The 14,928-nt window shown below is 38.2% G+C and overlaps 1 protein-coding gene across 1 annotated transcript; it reads right to left on the bottom strand.

The window, feature by feature from the left end:
- Positions 1-13,743: 13,743 nt before the first annotated feature.
- On the bottom strand, positions 13,744-14,688 carry LOC123457670 (olfactory receptor 5M10-like). The gene has a single exon (XM_045141832.1). The coding sequence runs from the start codon at positions 14,686-14,688 to the stop codon at positions 13,744-13,746; it is 945 nt and encodes a 314-aa protein (XP_044997767.1).
- Between the last annotated feature and the right edge of the window lie 240 nt (positions 14,689-14,928).

The raw sequence follows: 14,928 nt of genomic DNA, 5'->3' as shown, positions 1-14,928 counted from the left end.
AGGTTCACCAAGAAAACAGCACCCTTGCTTGTTTTGCCAGTTATTCTTAGTTTCAGCTGGAGCCCTTTTGAGGTATGATGGGGCAGTTCTTTCCTTAGGATCTGTGTCTATCTGAAAAAGAGAAGCAGATTATCCAATGGAGAATAAAGTCAGCACCAGATAAATGGGCTATCCATTATTTTAAAAGAGAGAATTTAATAGGAGTAGGCCCTCTTGTAGCCCATGATTGGTGGTAGCTTGATAATGGAGAGTGGGCTCATTTTTGGATATGGTTCTGACTTGTTTACCAGCTTCAGCTATGGATTCCATTCCACTGAGTGGATCAGTTAGCCAAGTCAAGAGCAGCTGGCTTCCCACCATGACTGTGTGCCACTATTGCACTTGGCTGAGCATCAGGACAGGTATTTGCTGCTAAGTAGGTTAGACCATGAGTTGCTTGGACAATTACTGGTCATTTCCCCCCAGCCACCCATGTAGCACATTCTGGCACTAGATGTGCTATCTGGGAACTGACTCTTCCAGCTTCTAGGCATATCAATCCATGTTACGTGCCAACAGCATATGGTGTCTTTACAGTAAGTTCTTACCACTAACCTTTGGTGGTCATCAAGTACTCTGACAGAAATCAGTCATTCTTTTAGGAAATCTGTAGGTCTCTCTGATCAAAGGCTAATTATGGTTGATTTCATCGATTTTTTAAGTTGTTTTCTTAGTTTCCAATTGATTAATTTCTGCTTGGATCTTGCTTATTTCTTTCCATTTAGAGCTCCTAGGATTGGATTCTTCTTGTTTTTCAATGCCTTTAGGTGGACAGTTAGGAGATTATTTTGGGATCTCTCTGTCTTGTTATGAAGTCATTTAGCACAGTTAATTTTCCCGTAATGACTTTGCGTTCCATAACTTTTGGTAAGTTGTATTTTTATTATCATCCAATTCTAGGAATTTAAAATTTATTTTTATTTCTTCCACAATCCATTCATTTTTTAAAAGTGTGTTTAGTTTCCAGTAGCTGGTGGAGTTCTTGATGTGTCTCTTGTTGTTAATTATTAGCTTTAAAGCATTGTGATCTGATATGATGCGGGAAGTCACTTCAATTTTCCTGAATTTATGGAGGCAAGCTTTATTGCCTAATATATGGTCTATTTGGAGAAGGTTCCATAGGATGCTGAGAAGAATGAGTATTCTATATAGTTGGAATGGAAAATTTTGTAGATGGCCATTAGGTTTTTTGATGGGTGAGTTAAGACCATTAATATTTAATGTTATTACTGTGAGTTTTTAACTAATCCCTCCCATAATGAGGTGTTTTATGGGGTTAGTTGCTGTTTTGTGTTTTGTACTTTTTAGAGCTTGATCTGATTTTACTTATTGTGATCCTCTTCTTGTTGGCCTCTAAGATTGGTTTGATTCTTCTGTGTGGAATATTCCCTGAAGTATTCTATGTAGGTTTGGTTTTGTGTTCCTATAATCAATAAGTTCACTTTTTTTCATGAAAAGTTTTCCTTTCATCATCTATTATGAGGGATACTTTTTCTACTTTTTCTGACTAGAGAAGCTTGGATTGGAAGCCAAGATTTTTAGACTTTGAAGTGTTCCTTTCCAGGCCCTTCTGGCTTTCAGGGTTTCCATTGAGAAATGTGACATAATTCTTATGGGATTGTCTTTGTGGGTTGTTTCTCTCTTGCTGCTTTTAGCACCCTCTGTTTGTTTTCATTGTTAAGAATTTTAACTATGATGTACCTTTGAGAGATTCTTCTTTAGACCTCTCTGATGTTCTGTGGGCTTCTTATATCTGGATGGGCCTCTCTTTTGAGAGACTGGGAATATTTTCTTCAATAATTTGGTTGAGTATGTTCACTATGCATCTGGCCTAGTCTTCCTCTCCTTCTGTCATACCCATGATCTGGATGTTTGCTCATTTATGTAATCCCACATTTCCTTTGCATTCTGTTGACTTGATATTTTTTTTTAATTTAATTTATTAGCTTTCTTTTCAGTAAATACAGGCAGTTTGGTACCATTTTTTAGGTTCATCTGTGATCTACCCCCTCCCATTGGACCCTCCTTGTTGATGAAAATGGGTCGTGCATTGTGGAGTTAGCCCCCAGGAAATCATGACCCAACATGTGACTCTGACATTCTTTCCGCCCCCTCTTCCGCAAAATTTCCCCGAGCCATGTTGGGTTCATTTTTGATCTGCTTCAGTGATGAGGTGTTGGGGGCCTCTGAGGCTCTGGCTCTCTGATTTGGTAGGCATTGATTCTTCTCTGTGTTGGTCTCCTTCCCCCTTGTGCTGGTATCCAGTTCACAGGAAAACTTGCTTGTTTTGCCAGTTGTCCTTAGTTTCAGTTGGGCCCCTTTTGAGGTATGTTGAGGCAGCTCTCTCCTTAGGATCTGCATCTATCTGGAAAAGAGAAGCAGATTCTCCAACGGAGAATAAGTTAGCACCCGGAAAATTGAGATAACACTTACTTTTTTGATAGACAGTATGATAGGTGTAGGCCCTCTTATACCCCGTGATTGATGATAGCTTGATATTGGAGAGTGGGCTTGTGTTTGGGCATGGTTCTGACTTGTTTCCCAGCTCCAGCTAAGGGTCTAGTACCACTGAGTGGATCAGTTAGCCAAATCAAGAGCAATTCATTGACTTGATATTTTTGAACTTAGCAAATTTTTTGGCCTCCTGATTAATTTCTTATGTCTTGTCCACATTAGAAAGACTGTCTTCAACATGAGAAAATCTGTTATTGAGGGTTTCTAGAGAGGTTTTTATAAGCTCTTTAAAAAAATTTTTTTGTTTATTTTTATTTATTTGAGAGCAACAGAGAGAGAGAGAGAGAGAAAGAAAGAGGCAGAAAGCAAGAGAGAGAATGAGCGCACCAGGGCTTCCAGCCACTGCAAATGAACTCCAGATGCATGTGCTCCCTTGTGCATCTGGCTAACATGGGTCCTGGGGAATCGAGCCTCGAACCAGGGTCCTTAGGCTTCACAGGCAAGCGTTTAACCACTAAGCCATTTCTCCAGCCCTATAAGCTCTTTTTGATTTTTTGTTTTCTGTTGTGTTATTTTGCATCATTTCCATCTCTTTTTTGAGGTATGATTTCAGTTCAAGTTCTGATTTTCTTGATGATTCCTGGAATTCATTCTTGTATTTGTCAAGTCTTCATTAAGCTTAATCAATTGGTTTTTCAAATTTTCCATTTCTTGACTCACCTTCAATGCATCTGTACCTCTTTTGAGGGTTCTAACATTTTATTCAATCAAGTTAAGCCTATTGTCAAAAGATGAATGCTTTTAGAGACCATTCTCTTCAATTTCACTGATTTTATTGATGGACTTTTGATGGTTTGCTTCCAGCTCAGCAATTCTTTTGATCAGGGTCTCATTGGTTGTTGTGTTTTCATTTTGGGATTGTTGAGTTCTCTATGATTTCATTAGAGGCCTCCATTGTGGGTCATCCTTGGTAGATATCTCTCAGTTTTCTAACTTTTTTTGGCTTTGCATTATGGTCTAACAATCTTGGGGAAATGCTTTATTCTGTTGAGGAGGAAGCAATTTTTGTCTTTGTAGGATCTTCAGAGGGTGTTCTGTTTTAAATGTGAATCATATTGCTATACTGGTGCACAATGTGCAGACTGTGGAGACTGTAGGTACATCAAAGGTACCTGGAGAACTGGGGCTCTGGCCTACTCACTCCACTGGCTTGTACTCTTCAGCACACAGAGATGACAGTTTGGGAAACTTGGAGCCAGGAATCTAGAGGTCCAGGGGCAAGAGTCCAGATGCTACAGGGGAATATGGATTTGGGTACCTAGGGGACAGTCAAGATACCAGAGTAAAAGCCTGTTTCCACAGCCCATACACAGGCACTAAGACATCAGCAAAGGTACGGAAACAAGGAAACATGGAGGTGGGGGACCAACCAGAAGCTCTGGCCTACTCACTCCACACTGTGCACCCTCCATTGGAGGGTAGCTGGGAATTGGGGACCCAGGGGCACTTTAGTCAGAAAAGTGAAGAAAGGGGTCTGCTTTCACAATAAGCTCACAGGGTCCAAACAGCCCTAAACCAGCCACAGGGGGACCTACCAGGACGAGGGAGCTGAGGGACCTGGAAATCAGAGAGATATGGCTTACTCACTCTGCACCATGCACACCCTCCCTGAATTTTTTTAATTAATTTAGCTATTAAAATTTTGATACAAGTAAAATATACCAAATTGCATTGTTTTATTAAATGTTCAGAGAAAAACACAAATAGTTCATAGGATTGACTCTGTGACAACAGAATAGATAACTGATAAGTGATAGCTACTTATCAAAAAGGAAGTAGAACATTCTATGATCCCAAAGTTCCTGCAGAAATGAAAGGCACACCCAGGATAATGCAGATATTCATGAGCAAGTTTGGCAGCATGTGCACACACAGAGAAAAAACAATAAGAGAAGCTCTGCCTCAAGCAAGGAAGTAAAGGAAAACCCTGAGGTTATCCTTAGAAATTTCCATGCATGTGATGACACTCACCCATATACAGGCACAGAACCATGGTACACACCCGCACATAAATGCACATATACACACATAAAAAAGATCATACACACATGTAAAAAATAACTAGATACATACATTTTAGTAGGCCTCAAGTCATCAAAAGTCTGATATAAGAATGCAGTGAATAAGGGAAAATATTAACTCATTTATACAGCATGGAATAACATTGATGGACATAAAATTGCCTCATCATTTGATAATCCACCAAAAATATTTTATGTGTTAATGTTTCACTACTTCTAGAAAGTTTTTAGAAGCTCTATTTAAATTTTTCTTGGAAGACAATGATGCTGTTTAATGTCATTTTGCTTCAAATACAGTATCCAGTGAAGTATCAACTAGGGTTACATGAAAATATTAACTATAACAATGTTACCATGGTCAGATGCTAAATGCATTCTATAGGTCTGAAAGAATTGTCATTAACCCTCATAGTTCATTTAATTATGACATCAATAGTTTTTCTATATTTTCTGGGAAATAACTCCTCCATTACATCACCACTAAATATTCTTCTATGTATCCTCTGTTCCAAGTAGCAATCCTACCATATGAAGGACATTGCTACAAACCTTTTCCATAATTTTTCATGTAATGTATATTGAATTTGAATTTTACAGAAACCTTCTTCCTTTAACCTTGTACATGCAATTACTGAGTTTAAAGAAACCCCATGATATAATTATTTATTTCTAAGAATAAATTTCAAAAGAAAATTAAAATGATGAATTATCATAGCATAAATTAATGCATACTGTAAACATAAATATTGTGGCAAAAAGGTCAGAATTGGATATATTCAAAGCCCAGTAATAATAGAATATCATTCCTGTAGAAAGATTCCTTAATAAATAGTGGGAAATATAAATTATGAGGCATATATATATATATATATATATATATATATATATACTCTTACAAAATTACAAAATTATTTCCACAGTAATGGAAGAAATTTCTATAGCTTATAATCATTGTATAACAACAGCCCAGTCCAACACAAGCGCTTGGTTATTTAAGTATAGAAAGCATTGCTATAAACCAAAAAAAAATCTTCCCAAATATTATTGTTAAGTATTCTAAATGTAAGAAACATTAGCAATACCATGAAATCTTATCCTTAAAAAAATGTCATTTAGTACACTCACATGCGTGCACACACATACACACACACACACACACACACACATACTTCTCCTCTCTAAATTATAGAGTAACTGTGCCTAAGAATTCCAGTTTACACCAGGGAAGAAAATGATATTAAATGACAATCTCTGATACAGACACATGTGCAGTATTTCAGACAATACTAACATTAACTATAAATCATTAGAGGTTTCTAAGAAGAAACTATATTATCTACAGACTAAATCGTGAACTTTAAATTTTTTTCCAAATAACCAAGGAATGCATCCTAAGAGAAAAATCAAAAGATATGTACAGAGAACATAAAGCCAAGTAAGAAAATATGTGTTTATATTTACATGGTACTATAATGGTTTGCAAAATAGACAAAGTGAAAAAGATATATAAAAAGTCAGAGAAGCTTTCTGTATGAGCAGTTAGAAATGACTCCTGATTTTCTTTTTTCTTGTAATTTATATCTATTATTTTTACAAAACAGATTACAAGTGTTTTATGCAAAGCAACAAATTATATACTCTAAAATATTTAAATTAATTTTAACATTTATTTACAAATATGTATTGAAATTTATTGAGAAAAAAATGCATCAAGCACAAGCAAGCTAGTATACTTATTCCTCTAGCACATCAGCTCATAAATCTTATCTCTTCATATGCACTCATAATTTCTACTTCCTGGCTTCTTGAAAGCTGGAGGTTTGGACAAGCTTTTATAGGCTATGCAGGCAAGTGTCTTAACCATGAAACCATGTCTACAACCCTATGCTTTGTTATTTATGTATGTACACACACACACACACACATACTCATGAGTGCAGCTGTCTATGTACCACAGACAGCACTGATGAAGAGGTCAGAGGACAATTTTCAGGTTGTTCCCACCCTGCCCACATCATTTAAGGCTGGATTTCTTGCTTGGATTGTCACTCAGCTTCTTTTTGCTATGTTCACTATAAGCATCCAGGAAATTATTCATTTTTAGCTTCCCATATGGCTGCCCAGGCTGGTCCACCCACCTAGCTACCCATACACTGACATGGGTAGACCACAGCACAAAAGAAATAACATGAAAAATCAAATGCAAGAAAATCCAGATAGTTCACCCAGTACAACAAGGATTACATCTAACCAAAACATAGAAGAGTGTTTAGGATCAGAACATCAAGTGGAAGCTATGAACAATGCAACCCTGACCAACCTACTGCTAGAACTTTAAGGAAAGCAGCAAAGACCGATAATCGTGTGGATGCTACGATCCCTAAGCTAGAGCAATATGATAAGACATTGGAAGGAATTCAAAGAGAGCTAAGAGAGTAGAGGGAGAGTGAAAAAAAAGAGGACCTTAAAAATCAGCTGGCCACACTAAATGAAAACATAAAGAAATGCAAGGATGATTTCCAAGAATCATCAAGAAAATCAGAAAATGAGGTGAAAAGGGAGCTGGACAGAGCGATGGAAGTGATACATAGGAAAGTAGTAGAAAATGCAAACTTAATTGAACAAGTCCAAAACTCTCTAGGGGCTCTCAAGAATAGAGTCAGCGAAGTGGAGGATAGAAACACTGATCTGGAAGACAGGATGGAAGAAACAGTTCGAGAGTCCAAAAATTTCAGTAAGTTCAAAAGGTATTATGAACAGAACATGAGGGAATTGTGGGATACACTTAAATATCCTAATATCAGAATCATTGGAATACCAGAAGGAGAAGAATTTCAGACCAAAGGCATGAAGAACTTATTTAACAAAAGAAAGGCCCATCAAGATACAAGAAGTAAACAGAACTCCAAACAGACTGGACCAAAGGAGAAACTCCCCAAGACATATTATCATTAAGACTCTAAACTCTGACACCAAAGAGAAAATCCTAAAAGCAGCTAGGGAAAAACAGCATACCACTTTCAAAGGAAACCTCATCAGAATTACTTCAGACTTCTCAATGGAAACCCTGAAATCTAGAAGAGCCAGGAATGAAACTCTCCAAACTTGAAGAAACTATGGCTTACAACCCAAACTACCCTACACAGCAAAAGTCTCCCTCATAATAGATGGTGAAAGGAAAACTTTCCATGACAAAACTCAACTTTACAATTATAAGAACACAAAACCAAACCTACGGAAAGTATTCCAGAAAATTATCCACAAAGAAGAAACAAATAACCAAACACAAATGCCTACAAGAAGCAGATCACAACAACCAAACCCCAAGTAGACACAAAAATTTCAAAGTCCATGAAAACACCAACACACATCTACTACCACAACATGGCAAGGATCAAATCAAACCTCACAGTCATTACCCTAAATATTAATGGCATAAATTCACCCATCAAGAGACACTAGCTAACAGGGTAGATCAAAAAATTAGTCCCCTCAATCTGTTGCATTCAAGAAACCCACCTTACCACTAAAGACAGAAACCTCCTCAGGGTGAAAGGGTGGAAAACAATATTCCAAGCAAATGGGAATAAGAAACAAACAGGTGTAGCTATATTAATATCAGATAAAATTTACTTCAAACCAAAAATAAATAAAAAAGACAAAGAAGGCTACTTCCTACTTATCAAGGGAACAATCCATCAAGAGGATATTACAATCATAAATCTGTATGCACCAAACACAGGGGCACCACAGTTCATAAAACAAAACCTACTTGACAATAAAACAGAAATAACCACCAACACCATCATAGCTGGGGATTTCAACATCCCATTATCAGTAATAGATTATACAAAGAGAAACTCAACAGGGAAGTAAGAGAGCTCAACAAAACCATAGAACACTTAGACCTAATGGACATCTACAGAACTTTCCATCCCAAATCCATAGACGACACATTCTTCTCAGCAGCCCATGGAACATTCTCTAAAATAGACCATATACTGGGTCACAAAGACAGCCTCCACATATTTAGGAAAACTGACATAATTCCCTGCATGATATCAGATCACAATAATATATTGCTAGAAATCAACAACAAAAGACCCACCAAGAATCCCAACGGCACCTGGATACTGAACAGCACACTCTTAAACAATAAATGGATATTGGATGAAATAAAAAATGAAATTGCAAAATTCCTGGAATTGAATGACAACGAGAACACACCATACCAAAACTTATGGGACACAATGAAGGCAGTCCTCAGGGGAAAATTCATAGCACTCAATGCCTTCGTAAAAAAGACAGAAAGATCCCAAATCAGTAGCCTAACCATCCACCTAAAGGCACTGGAAAAACATGAAAAATCCAACCCAAAGAGCTCCATAAGGAAATAAATAATTAAAATCAGAGCAGAAATTAATGAATAGGAAAAAATTATGGCAATTGACAAAACAAAGAGCTGGTTCTTTGAAAAAATAAACAACATTGACAAACCTCTGACCAATTTGATCAAGCAAAAAAAGGAGAGACTCCAAATTAACAAAATTCAAAATGAAAAAGGAGAGATCACAACAGACATAAGTTAAATTGGGAAAATCATCAGGACTTATTTCAAAAACCTCTACTCCACAAAGCTGGAAAATGGAGAGGAGATGGATAAAATCCTAGATGCATATCATCTACCAAAGCTAAACTCAGAGCAGATTAATCACCTCAATGAACCCATCACACTCATGGAGATTAAAAAAGTAATAAAAAAACCTCTCCAAAAAGAAGAGTCCAGGACCAGATGGATTCTCAGCAAAATGTTATCAAACCTTCATGGAAGAACTCAAACCAATCTTCATAAAACTGTGCCACACAATTGAAGAACAGGGAAAGCTACCCAACTCCTTCTATGAAGCTAGTATCAACCTAATTCCAAAACCAGGCAGAGATGCCACAAGAAAAGAAAACTACCGGCCTATTTTCCTAATGAACAAAGATGCAAAGATCCTGAACAAAATACTCGCAAACCAAATCCAACAACACATCAAAAACATTATCCACCTTGACCAAGTGGGATTTATCCCAGGAACACAAGGGTGGTTCAACATACGAAAATCTGTCAATGTAATCCACCACATAAACAAGCTTAAACATAAAAACCACATGATCATTTCTATAGATGCAGAAAAGGCCTTTGACAAGATACAACATCACTTCATGATCAAAACATTGGAGAGAATCGGCATGGCTGGTTCACATCTTAACATAATAAAGGCAATATACAAAGCTCCAAAAGCCCAAATAATATTTAATGGAGAGAGACTAGAGGAATTCCCATTAAGATCAGGAACAAGACAGGGATGCCCTCTCTCACCTCTGCTTTTCAATATAGTTCTGGAAGTCCTAGCCCAAGCAATAAGACAGGAGAAGGAAATAAAAGGGATACAATTTGAAAAGGAAGAAGCTAAGTTAGCTCTATTCACTGATGACATGATTGTATATGTAAGAGACCCTAGAGACTCCATCCCAAAATTCTTGAAGGTGATTAACTCCTATACCAAAGTAGCAGGATACAAAATCAATGCACAAAAATTGGTAGCATTTCTGTATGCAAATGACAAAGATACAGAAAAAAAATAAGGGACATAGTACCATTTTCAATAGCAACAAAAATAAATAAAATACCTTGGAATAACGTTAACCAAGCAAGTAAAAGATCTATACAATGAAAATATAAAAACACTCAAAAAAGAAATTAAGGAGGACTTGAGAAGATGGAAAGACCTCCCATGCTCCTGGATAGGCAGAATTAACATTGTGAAGATGACAATCCTACCAAAGGCAATATATAGATTTAACAAAATTCCAATTAAAATCTCTACAGTGTTCTTCACAGAGGTAGAAAAAAATGATCTCAAATTTCATAGGAAAAGCAGAAGGCCTTGTATATCCAAACATATCCTCAGCAAAAGAAACAGTTCTGGTGGCATCACAATACCTGATTTAATGCTATACTACAAAGCCAAAGTAATAAAAACAGCATGGTACTGGCATAAAAACAGGAGTATAGACCAATGGAATAGACTTGAGGTCCCAGATTTGGGGTCAAGAAACTATAGCTACTTGATATTCAACAAAGGCCTGAACAATATAGGCTGGAAAAAAGATAGCATCTTCAACAAATGGTGCTGGACAAACTGGATAACCACATGCTGGAAACTGAAACTTGATCCACACATTTCACCATGCACTACACTCAAATCCAAATGGATCAAAGACCTCAACATATGACCAGAAACTCAAATACTACTGTCAGAAGATTTAGGAAGTACTTTCCATGGTAGAGGAATGTAAAAAGTCTTCCTGAATAATACCCCAGTGGCTCCTGACCTTAAAAAGTCACTCAACCAATGGGATCATATGAAGCTGAAGAGATTCTTTACAGACAAGCATATAATAAGAAAAACCAATAGAATACCCACAGAATGGGAGAAAATATTTGCAGGTAATCCAACAGATAGAGGCCTAATCTCTAGAATCTACAAAGAACTCAAAAATCTAAACAATAAGAAGACAAATGCCCCACTCATAAATGGGGCAAAGAGATGAACAGGCAGTTCACAGAGGAAGAAATACAAATGGCAAACACACACTTAAGAAAATGTTCATCATCCCCAATCATCAGAGAAATGCAAATTAAAACAACTATGAGATTCTACCTTGCCCCAATACGGGTAGCCAACATCAAAAAATCAAATGAAAATAAATGCTGGTAAGGATGTGGAGAAGCAGGAACACTCATCCACTGTTGGTGGGAATGTAGGATGGTAAAACCACTTTGGAAAGCAATATGGAGACTCCTGAAAAAGCTGACTATAGAGATACCAACAGATCCAGTTATACCCTTACTGGGCATCTAACCTAAAACCTTCAAACCACAGGCCAGAGAGATTTGCTCAACCATGTTTGTAGCGGCTCATTTCATAATAGCTAAGAGCTGGAATCAATCCAAATGTCCATCACTAGAAGAATGGATAACTAAGATGTGGTATATCTACACAATGGAATTCTATACAGCAGTAAGAAAAAATGACCCAAAGAAATTTGAGAAAAAATGTTTGAACCTGGAACGGATCATTCTCAATGAACTTACCCAATCACTGAAAAAAAAAAAAAAATAGACACATAGTCTCACTCATCTACAACACCTAACCTGAATCTACCCACGATACTTTACATACCCAGCAAAAATCTCATGGACTAGACACTGGGATGGATGGGGAGGGTGGGGAGGGCATCGAAGGGGTGGGAAACACTAATCTGGCCCTAAACTGCAATGGTACCATAAAATTCTATTTCCTAAAAGACAGACCAAATGGCTGAACCTTCACTAGACCCTTATAGGAAACACCTGAACCACAAGACACTGGAGAGGGTAGGATCAAGTCTAACCTAAATCTTCTACATCTTCCCTCCCCCCTTCTCCCCCTCTCCCCACCTCTGTCTCTCTCTCTCTCCTCTCTAACTCTTGTATATTAGTTATTTTTCCCCTCATTTTCTTAGTGGGCACTGACCCATAACCCTCACTACCAGCATGGTGCTATCATCCACAATGAGCTTTTGATCAGAGAAACCTACAAGGTTTCCTAAAAGAATGACAGACTTCTGTCAGAGTACTTGATGACCCACCAAAGGTCAATAGTAAGACCCTATTGCTGAAGACTCCATATGCAACTGACACATAAAATGGAATGGCATAACTGGAATCCAGGAGAGAGTCAGTCCCCATACAGTCAATGTGTTTAGTACCAGAAGGTGCTACATGGGTGACTGGGGAAAATGACCTATATCTGTCCAAGAAACTCCTGGTCTAACCTACTTAGCAACAAATAACCTGGTGTGACGCTCACACAAGTGCAATAGTGGCACAGAGCCATGGTGGGGAACCAACTGCTCTTGATTTGGCTAACTGATCCCCTCAGTGGTCCGGGACCCATAGCTGGAACTGGGAAACAAGTCAGAACCATATCCAAACATAAGCCCACTCTCCAAAATCGAGCTACCAACAATCATGGGGTACAAGAGGGCCTACACCTATTAAACTCTCTATTAAAAAAAGTGTCATCTCAGTTTTCCAGGTGCTAACTTACTCTCCGTTGGAGAATCTGCTTCTCTTTTTCAGATAGATGCAGATCCTAAGGAGAGAGCTTCCCCATAATACCTCAACAGGGGCCCTACTGATACTAAGGAAAATTTTTGAAAAAAGCAAGGGTGCTGTTTTCCTGATGGACCGGATACCAGCTCAAAGGGGAAGGAGACCAACACAGAGAAAAATCAACTCCTACCAAACCAGAGAGCCAGGGCCTCAGAGGCCCCCAACACCTCAGCACTGAAGCAGACCAAAAATGAACCCAACATGGCTCAGGGAAATTTTGCGAAAGAGGGGAGTGGAAAGAATGTCAGAGTCACATGTTGGGTCATGATATTCAGAGACATTTATCGTACCAAGAATTGTGGGCTAACTACACAATGCACGACCCACTTATTTCAACAAGGAGGGGCCATTGGAAGGGGGGATGTCATGAATTAGCCTAAACAATGGTACTAAACTGCCTGTATTTGCTGAAAATAAAACTAATAAATTAAATTTTTTAAAATTTCAGAAAAAAAAAGAATTACAATTATCTGGTACTATTCCACATTGATTTCTATTCATGAAAACTACTTGTTAACCAAAATGTAAGGTCAGGCATATTGACAAACGCCTATAATAACAGCACTTGGGAGGCTAAAGTAGGAGGATCATCATGAGTTCTAGGCTACTCTGAGACTACATAGTGAATTCCAGGTTAGCCTGAGCTAGATTGCGACCCCACCTCAAGAAAACAACAAAAAATAAAATATAATATTATAGTGTGGAAATTTAGGTGAAGATAAGTATTAGTTCTCTAAATGTAACAAAGTTGCATCAGAAATACTGAGTAAGGAACCATTGTCTTTAATATTTAAGAAATTTAATTATAATAGTACAGCTTTTATTTTAAAAAAACTGTCTGTAAGGCATGCATGTCAAGAGAATATAAACAAAAGTGGCCACAGTAAGCTTATGTAAGTAAACAAGTCATGAGTCTGAAGTAGATTTTTCCACTTAAAACCTGGACAAAGAAACACCTAATTATTATACAATTTCCTGACATAATTTCCCCTTGATTACCTGCTTAATGGCACTGATAACATCCTTGTTCCTTAGGCTGTAGATAAGTGGGTTCACCAGAGGGCTCAGAAAAGTATAAAAAACTGCAATGATTTTAGATTCCTCCACAGACTTCTGTGAAGGAGGCTTTAAGTACATACAGAAGAGGGTCCCATAAAAGATGGTGACTGTGGTGAGGTGAGAACCACAGGTAGAAAAGGCTTTGCTCCTGCCTTCAGCAGAACGGATCCTCAAGATGGCTGCAAAAATGAAAAGGTAAGACAGAAGGATGATGCAAAGAGAGCTTGAGAGAGTAAAGCCAGCCACCACAAACATGGCCATCTTCTTGACATGGGCGTCGGAGCAGGCAAGCATGATGAGAGGAGGATCTGCGCAGTAAAAATGGTTGATTTCCAGGGAGCCACAGAAAGACAGGTGGAAGGTGAGCAGAGCCTGCGACAGTCCATTAAGGAAGCCGAACACATAGGGGAATGCCACCAGAGAGATGCAAACGCCCCTGGACATCCTGGTGCTATAGTGCAGGGGGCTGCAAATGGCCACATAGCGGTCCAGGGCCATTGAAGCCAGGATGTAAAACTCGGTGATGACCAGGGCAATGAACAGAAGACACTGTGTGAAGCATCCGGCATAGGAAATGGTCTTCTGGCCTGAGCTAAAGCTGTAGAGCATATTTGGAGTCACATTGGAAGAGTAGCAAATGTCCACGAAGGAGAGGTGGCCAAGGAAGAAGTACATGGGCGTTTGGAGGTGCGGATTGGTCTTGATCAGCACAATCATGCACAGATTTCCTGCCAGCGTGATGACGTAGATGGCCAGAAACACCCCAAAGAGGACCTTCTCCATCATGGGGTTGTCTGTGAGCCCCACAAGAATGAAATCCATCATGGCACTGTTGTTTGGGTACTTCATTTTCTTTCCTTGTATGCTGAAAGTGACAGGGAAAGTGAGGCATGCTCTCAGAGCATTCATTCACATACTGCATTCATTCTGCTCATTTCAAATGTCTATTGTTCATATGTGTGATAATAAATCTCATGAAATGCCTTGGAAATTCTACATACTATTCCTAACATGTATTTCTGATTATTTCTTTGTTTTTTTCATCTTTATGTTTATCTTAACCACAGAACAAGAAAGCCACAATAACTC

The sequence above is a fragment of the Jaculus jaculus genome, chromosome 1 (assembly GCF_020740685.1).
Source record: "Jaculus jaculus isolate mJacJac1 chromosome 1, mJacJac1.mat.Y.cur, whole genome shotgun sequence".
Classification (NCBI taxonomy): domain Eukaryota; kingdom Metazoa; phylum Chordata; class Mammalia; order Rodentia; family Dipodidae; genus Jaculus; species Jaculus jaculus.
The sequence above is the reverse complement of the archived record's forward strand: the minus strand, read 5'-3'. Positions and strand labels throughout refer to the sequence as shown.